Genomic DNA, 8,454 nt, shown 5'->3' with positions numbered 1-8,454 from the left:
TACAGTATGGTTCCGATTATCAAATTTAAAAAAATATAAATGTCGGGTTCGGTAGAGATAATTGAGCTGATTATAACGGTATATTTCTTTTTTTGCGGAAACAACAACTACAAAAGTTATTAAAGGTCAAAGTTCAACATAAGCATTTTTTAAATCAATATTTCTCGAAACCCTTCTCTGGTATTTTGAAAAGTGATGACGTCATTCTATAGAGAATTTAATTTTCTTTAATTTGATATACATAAAAAATTGTAGCAAACTTGTTTTTTTGTCGCCCTGTTAAATATATGCAAATGTTCTAGAAATAAAAAGGAGATGTATAAAACTTTCATTAATAGTATATAGTATGCAATCAATAGTCCTCATTTTGCAAAATATTAAAAAAAAACAACCCTAGTCCAACACCGGCTACCGTCTCCACAGTATTTTTTCGTATAACTTCTTTCTGGGTAGGCGGCCTTTGGCCGCACTTAGGGATTATAACCCTCACAAAGTAGAATTGTCTTTCTGTATTGCAAAGAAAAGGCACTGAACGCCTTAGAAAATTAAACTGTTAATACATAAATATGTACACCAAATTAAAGAATTTTTCAAGCCCTATAAATTTTAGCTATTTATAAGTCCTTAATATGAGAATTAAAAAAAGAAGTTTGTAAACTTTTTTTATAAGTATTTTATAAAGTACGTATACCAAGTGAAAGGGAATCAAATTTGCTATTAAAGGAAATAAAAATTCCACCCATTAGTTTTTAAGTAATCTTGATTTCAAAAATAGCTTTTTTTGAAATGTAAGCTTTGATAACTCCTGTTGTTGTTGTTTCCCAAAAAAAAAAAACAAAAAAATAAGTATACCGTTATACTCAGCTTAATCATTTCTATCGATCCGAATATATTTTTTTTTTTATTTGAGAATCGGAGCTATACTGCATTTATACCTAAACTTACTTACTTTATACTCAGCTTAATCATTTCTATCGATCCGAATATATTTTTTTTTTATTTGAGAATCGGAGCTATACTGCATTTATACCTAAACTTACTTCATTTTAGTGGAAAACACAAATTTAGTCTGAAAAGCTCTTTGTCGCCGACATTTTACAAAGAAAAAGTATGCCTTGAAATGCTCAGTTAACAAAACTCAATCTCACTTGCGAGAGAAAATAGCAGAATGCAAGCGAGATTTTCAAGTAGGTGAAGACGCCGCTGACGGAGAGGGCTTTCGATGAAAACTTTCGATTTGTGTATAATATCGATATTTTCTATGCATCGATATTTTTACGAATTCCCTGTAATTTTGACAATTTGTGGTGTTTATGTGTGTTGCAATATTTTTGTGAGTTTCTGAAACAAAGAAAATTTGTGCATATTTATTGAAAATGGCCTTGACGAACATATTACTGTTAAGTCAAATTGCTGGCCATGTAATATTGGTTATTTTATCGTTATGTATGCTGGTTCCATTGGGCATGAACATCCATGAATTCCAGTAAGTGAATTTAAAGTGTATGTAAATATGGTCGTTTAAAGTACAAAACCGCGTATAATCATTCGGCAAAACCACGTAATTGACATTTGCTGCCAAAAATTGGATTTGCTCACACAAGCTCGGCTCAATCCTTATTTGTTCCTCGTGAAATATACTAGCCAGAAATGCGATTGCTTTACAAAACCATTTTGAAATTTGATTGTTTTTGCTCTCTAGTAAATAATTTATGCTACCTCACATACTCGGTTTTGCATTATCTTGATACGCGGTTTTGTACTTTAATGATATGTGCATCAAAGTAAATTATATATAAATACATGTGCATGTAAAAAGCGAAAAAATAGGTGCGTAATTAATTAAAATCTTGATATTTTGTTCTAGTGGACATTGTTTGCTTTTCACAACAGGCAAGTGGCGAGAAGAAGATGGGATGTTTGAAGCGTTGTGGTCGTCTACAGGTTTTTGCAACTTTCCAGTTTTCACTGCAATTTTTCTCTTCTTAATTTCGACTATGCAGATTTATCGGTATAAAACATTTAAAAGGCCTATTATGGATACGTGGGAATTCCCGACGTGGCAATGACGGAAAAATGCTATTACGAAGTGATCACGAAATTCTCCCGCAAATTTCGAAATTCGGGAGATTGGCATTGATTCCGAGTGTAATAGGGAATTTACATGACTCAACTTTCACAGGCAATTAGTCGAACAAAGAGTTGAACGGAAGTAGGCAGCCGACCAACTTCATTGAAAGCGATTAGTTGAAAGGCCGTTTACACCAGGCGATTGTTGCATTCAACTAAAAATCGCCTGAAAAATCGCCTCATGTAAATTCCCTATAACGCAATTTTGACGGTTTTTCGTGAAAATATTTTACGAACGCTTTTGCTTATCGGAAGAAGTAATAAAATAACTAAACCCAACCAAATCATATATAAAAAAACGAAAAGCCAAATATGAAACTAATTGGATATTTTACACTGAAGGAAATAAAAATGTAAGAAGGGTTTAATACTGGTTGTAATTAAAATATATTTTTCAACAAATCAATGCCATGCACAAAACGAATCTTTTGCTAGAACTCAAGACGGGTTTTTTGAAGAAATGCGCGATACGAGTCTAATATTTATTCATTTATATATACTTGAAAATGAATGACGTTTCAGTTGATACTTTTGTTTATTAATGCAAAATAGAAATGAATTTAAATTGATTGTTTACGAAGCCCTAATAACACTTTGCCTTATTTGCATTGCTTCATTAGATAATTCCACACTAATTTTGCTCAGTACAACCTATTTTACCGCATTCTTATTTAAACGAGAGTGGTTTATAAAACTACAAAATAAGATAGTCGATATCATGACTTTCCTTTTCCCCGAAGCGGTTCAGTTTTGTTTTCCATCGGATAAACAATTTTCGGATGAATTTTTTTCGGGCGCAGCTCAGGATAAATCAGATTAATTTAATATCTGTTTTTTTTACAACATCACTGGCGAGCACCCTGTAAATTCTTCTGATAAATTTTTAAAAACCTTTGGTCTTTCTCTACTAATAAAGCTGTTATCGTAGTGGAATCCACTTCATTATTATTTAAACACTTAATTGTAAACTATGGCAGAGGAAAAATCTGAAGTTTCTTTCAATTGCTACCTCCAAATTAACCAAAAACAGGGCATGAATCACGTATGACGAAAATCGTCTGGACGATATCGTGTTGAGATTGTTTTGCTTCATGAAAACCAAAAAATCTTTGATCGTTTATGCGATTTCGTCAACTCGTTTCCAATTTTGCTTCACTTAACAATAACAGTAAAGCCTAATATACAGATAAATGCGAGCGTGAGCGTGAGTTTTATATTTTGACCAATATATTCGTTATTACTCAACTTTTTGCTATAGTTGAGACATGAAAAGATAGAGAATTAAAATATCTTTCAGAATTATAGAATAAAAACTAATTTAAAATGCATAATATGCATTTTTTTCGGGCTCACACTCAACTGTGTGCGTACGCAAAGCATTCGCATGTGAGCGGCAAGTTTTGACAGATGTGGCATTGTTTTTTATTCTATAATTCTGAAAGATATTTTAATTCCCTATTTTTTCATGTCTCAACTAAAGCAAAAAGTTGAAGATATTGGTCAAAATAAAAAACTCACGCTCACGCTCGCATTGAACTGTATACAGTTATATATAGTTATATATAGTATATATATCAGGCTTAACACGTAACTGCAACACAAATACATGAGCCAGTAGTTGCGTTCGATAACAAAATTAGCCAACACCAGCCAACAATCAAAATGAAGAGAGTAAGCGAAAATTCTCTCCCAAAGAGAAGAAAAAGCAAAAAAGTAAAGGAACAGGAAATTAGCCATCACTTGCAAAAACCGGAAGAAGCTGACTTTGTTTATGTTTTATTTGTAAACAAACTGAAATTCATGCTACCTCCATGGAAGAAAAAAGGAAACTGAACGTTCAATGTTCGCCAGGAACATTTCTAGAAGTAAAAACTAGTTCGCGCTATCATAATGTCACATAGCAGGCAGCCAGAAAGCATATAAATACCAAAACTCGAAAAATGCAATTTTGTTTGTTTACAAAAATTGCAACCATATGTTATGTGATCATATGTTTTCGTCTTGGACAATTTTTGGTGAGTAAAATTTTGCCAGTACAAAATGAACGCTCCTCTTGCATCAAAATGAACGCTTGCTCTCTCAATTTTTGTGTGTTGGATTATTTTTTGTCGTTATCGAACGGCATCCAGTAAAAATTTGGAAAAACTATTACAAATTTTTGACTTGTCGAACGCAACTAGTGTTTTGCACAATATAACCAATACACAACCTTCGTTGAATTTGGCGAGTGCCTTCCTCGGGGATGAATATGCTAGGGATGAAATTATTGGTACACACGCCTTCCAAGCACGCAGGGTTGCTTTTAAGAAACAAAAAATCATTAACTCCAAATAGTTTCAAAAAGTATAGTGTAAAACGAAATTTATTGAATAATTCCACATAAAATGGTATACATAAATGACTAATTTTCTAAACGATTTAAATAAAACGCATTTCATAACCTTTTTTGTGCAAACGGCATTTGCGAATTGATAGAAAAGTACTACGGATTGTAAATTTTTATTAACTATGAGGTGAATGAAAATTTTCAACCCGGCCTGACAGCTTTGAAGAATTTTTTTGTTCTAATTTTATTACTAAGGCGTCTAATAAATGCATGGCTTTTAGTTCCAGAAGAATAAAAGTCAGTAAAGACAAGTCTTTTTTGTATAATATCTGATTTTAATTGCTCAACTTCTTTTGCGCCAGAGCAACTGTCAAAAATTTCCAGCAGTAAAAAGTTACGAATTGGCACAGCAGATGTGTAAAGTTTTCTCGCCATAATAAAAAGTTTTTTCAACATGGAACTTTTCTACTAATTGACATGAATTTATTATCTCAACGCTCGGAGCGCTGCCACTGAGGGCCTTTGCCAACTAATAAAAAAGAGAAAATTTGGATAGACCAAACAAAAATTTTGAGATTTCTCGTTGTGAAGTTTTACCTATCTCGTGGGACAACGCAAAATTTTGACAGCTTGTAAATATGTATACACATAAAGTTGTTGGCGGTAATAAAGAGTCAAAATTAAAATGGAGAAAAGAACAAAAAGCGTACGTTAGTTGTCAGTTATAAATTAAGTCCAATTTATTTGCGAATATTTGTTTATTCTATTTATTGTAAGGCAACCACGCGGAAAAGCTTGTGTTAATTATATTGATAACCGAACCTGGCAGCTCGCACGTTGTCTAAATTCTCAAGTAACATAAAATCCGCAAAAGAATACACAACCCTGAAATCTAAGAAAACGTCTGAGGAAGGCCATTAAATGGCAGCACACAACCCGTGCCCCTTCCTCAGGAGTGAATATAACTACAACAACAACGACTACTACAACAACCCAAAAAGGTTGGTTGCTGTCTATACTGTGGTGTTTTGGCGACATCGTTTAGTCAATATCGTTTGAACCATAGTAAATACAGTAATAAACCTTTTCGCAGTTTTTCACCAATTGGTCCCCGAAGAGTACTTTTGGGTTGTGTGCAGCGTTTTCGTTTTGTGCGCACGGCAACCCTTACTGTGGGGAATTTCGCCTCATGATTAGAAAAAGGTCTTTTCGAGGATAAAATATACATATATAATTGTGTTATTTATGAACAAAATGTAGGTTAAGTTAGTATCAATGCTTAATAAAGAATAATATCATTAGTTAATAATTAACGCTTGTGTTTCTATAAACTGGAAACCCACATCGTATTTTTATTAAAGACGTGAATTTTGTGAATATATCAAGGAAAACTCTAAATTTCCGAAAATATTTAAGTCTTTATTCCAAAAAAAAATCAAGGTTTGTTTAGCTATAGAGACTATGATATGCCCGCCAGCGCATCCGCCCAGACAGCTCATTACGCACACCTAAGTTTGATCGGAACTCGTCAAAAATACTTAACATCAAAGTATAGAATGTCACAAACATGAATCATACACAAATACAATAGCAATTGCTATGAATTGCTACCGTATAAATTCAAGACACGCATTTGTGTAAAGCCGATTGGCGTTTAAATAAATAAATAAATAAGTCTGCCAACACATCCAATGTCCATTACCCGGAGCTGCTCCAATATGATGAGTAAATTTTAGTGAGCCTCAAAGTCACTGCCTCTGGTTACAGGCTGGATATCTGAAAATTGGAAAATAAATAGCAATTATCTTTTTAAAATGATAAGAAAAGTGTTTCTTTACAAAAATACCTGTGCCACTCTGCCATAGTATGGTTGTTGCTCCCTTTCATACCACAGTAATTTTGTATGCAACTCTGAATCAGCAAAATTCATACTCCTCATTATCAACCCTGACCCCTGATTTTACCCCCGAGGAGTACTCAAAAAGGTTTATTACTTTATGTACTGTGGTTTTAACGACTATCGTTTCAAAGTTACGTGATTCATGCCCAGGTGAATATCATTTGAAAAATTGGTAGCACAGATTGGAACTTAGTGCGCATATTTGACAGCACTAACTATGAAAACGTCAGGATTGCGAATAGCATTTTTCCGAATTCGTGACGGGAGCTCCGTACACGACGGGAGTTCGTTCGTAATGCAGAATAGGGCTGAAAATATTTTGTACTTTTTAATGCAATTGGCTTATTTATTACCAACAGCTATTCACGAATGAAAGAAGATGCTCCCTTTCTTTCGCTGTTCATAGACGTTGTTATCGGAATTTGGATGCTGGCTTCTTCTATTCTTTCAGCGATAATGATTACTCTAGGATTTATCGTTTGGTGTGATGGTATGACTGAACGCTTCCCTTCCTGTGAAACTGCAGCTGGACAAAATATCATACACGGTGACCAAGATCAAATAGACACTTCCGGTTTTTACATTGAAATGGGTACAGCTCAGGTAAGTGGGTTATTTTATAAATATTGTTATCGATGGAAAAGGCTCTAAATGGCAATTTCTTTGGAAATGCATTTCGAGGCATTTAATGTCACCGCTGCCACCTCTAAGGATTTGGAAGAAAGTTTAAGAGATTGAAGATCTAGGTGACATGAATAAACGTACAGCATATTTTGCTGATATATGAAGTAGGTTTCCCTATTTACACGGGACTTAAATTTTAAGAAAACATCGTACATACCTTTCTTAAAAGTGCTGTATCTTGGAAACCTTTCAACGAAACTTAACGGCGTCGGGAGCTGAAGACGTGCTCTAGCTGCTAGTCTCTTAAAATTTCGTCCAACCCCGTCTCAAGCAGATTTCCCATGTGAACTTGCAACAAAGCTAAATTCTGCATTACTTTGACGGGATTTTCGTGATTTCAGACCTTTAGTAAAGTTAATATGATTTATTCATATTGTTTTTGTTTTTTATAGACCTTTTCTCTTTCCAAAATATACAATTTAATGAAATTTCAATGGCTATTTATCTATCATATTTAGGGTTGCCAGATTCTGAAACGGAGAAAGGAGTACATTTCTATTTTCGATAGAAAAAAAGCAGTACAGAACTTAAAAAATGAGTACAATTTTTGTTTTATTTTTTTTTGTGCAATTTATTGTTACAAATTACCATTACTTGGGCACAAACAAAAACGGATATCATAGAAAACTTTTTCAAAGCAACAATAAATGTTAAAAATAAATAACTAAATTCTACAAAAGAATTCCAGGTTATTCCTGAATGTATGGCATTTTTTTTTTTATAATTTAAAATTTTTCTGATTTTTATACCCGAGCGGCTTGCACCTACCTGCCTACGACTATGCTTACACCTTTTCACTATCACACTTAACTTTACTTACTAAGTAGTGTTTGGCACAATATGAATGGCAAAATACAGGGCGTGAAATAATAACTGTCGCAAAGGTTTTTCAAAAAATAAAAGAATCCTTTAAAGATTTTGCGAAAAAAAATCCCGATTTTGACTGTCGCATAGTGTTATTTAAAATCGGAACCGAGATCATATAAGTTAATTGATTGGTTTTCACACACTTTTGGAACACAAATTATATGCTTTTTTACTGCAGACAAATTGTCTTTCAATCAGGGCTGCCAACTATCCTTAGTTATGAGGTGCCATATTGAGGATAAAAAAGTGACAAAATGTGCCAAATAGAAAATTAAAAGTGCCAAAAAAGGTGTCGTTCCTTTTAATCATTCACATTGAGCAATAAAATAAAGCTACATTTTCCAAACGCGGTGTGGCGCGCTGACGCGGGCCGCCGCGAAGCTAAGCAAATTTAATATTTGAAAGAGAAATAATGTCAATGGATTTTATTTCGTTTTTAAAAAGGTGCGAAATAAAGTCAATTGACCTTATTTCCGTATTACCTGTCACCATGATTTTGAATCGTAATCTACAGAGCTTCATTGAAATACATGGGTTCGGCATAAAA

The 8,454-nt window shown here is 33.6% G+C and overlaps 1 protein-coding gene across 3 annotated transcripts in view; it reads left to right on the top strand.

Moving 5' to 3' along the window:
* Positions 1–1,273: 1,273 nt before the first annotated feature.
* LOC118736754 (transmembrane protein 179) overlaps positions 1,274–8,454 on the top strand; it is a 13,182-nt gene continuing 6,001 nt past the window's right edge. The window contains exons 1-4 of one of the 3 annotated variants that reach the window (XM_036466771.1): positions 1,291–1,486; positions 1,868–1,944; positions 2,004–2,011; positions 6,716–6,959. In XM_036466771.1, coding sequence (XP_036322664.1) covers positions 1,477–1,486; positions 1,868–1,944; positions 2,004–2,011; positions 6,716–6,959 — 339 coding nt within the window. In that variant the 5' untranslated portion in view covers positions 1,291–1,476. Of the gene's footprint in view, positions 1,504–1,867; positions 2,012–6,715; positions 6,960–8,454 lie in introns of all 3 variants that reach the window. The other 2 variants (XM_036466772.1, XM_036466770.1) reach the window with 2 other exon arrangements.

The sequence above is a fragment of the Rhagoletis pomonella genome, unplaced genomic scaffold (genome assembly GCF_013731165.1).
Source record: "Rhagoletis pomonella isolate Grant_MI unplaced genomic scaffold, Rhpom_1.0 Rhpom_scaffold_00004, whole genome shotgun sequence".
Taxonomy (NCBI): Eukaryota; Metazoa; Arthropoda; class Insecta; order Diptera; family Tephritidae; genus Rhagoletis; species Rhagoletis pomonella.
Note: the sequence above shows the minus strand (reverse complement) of the source record. Positions and strands in the feature narration are given on the sequence as shown.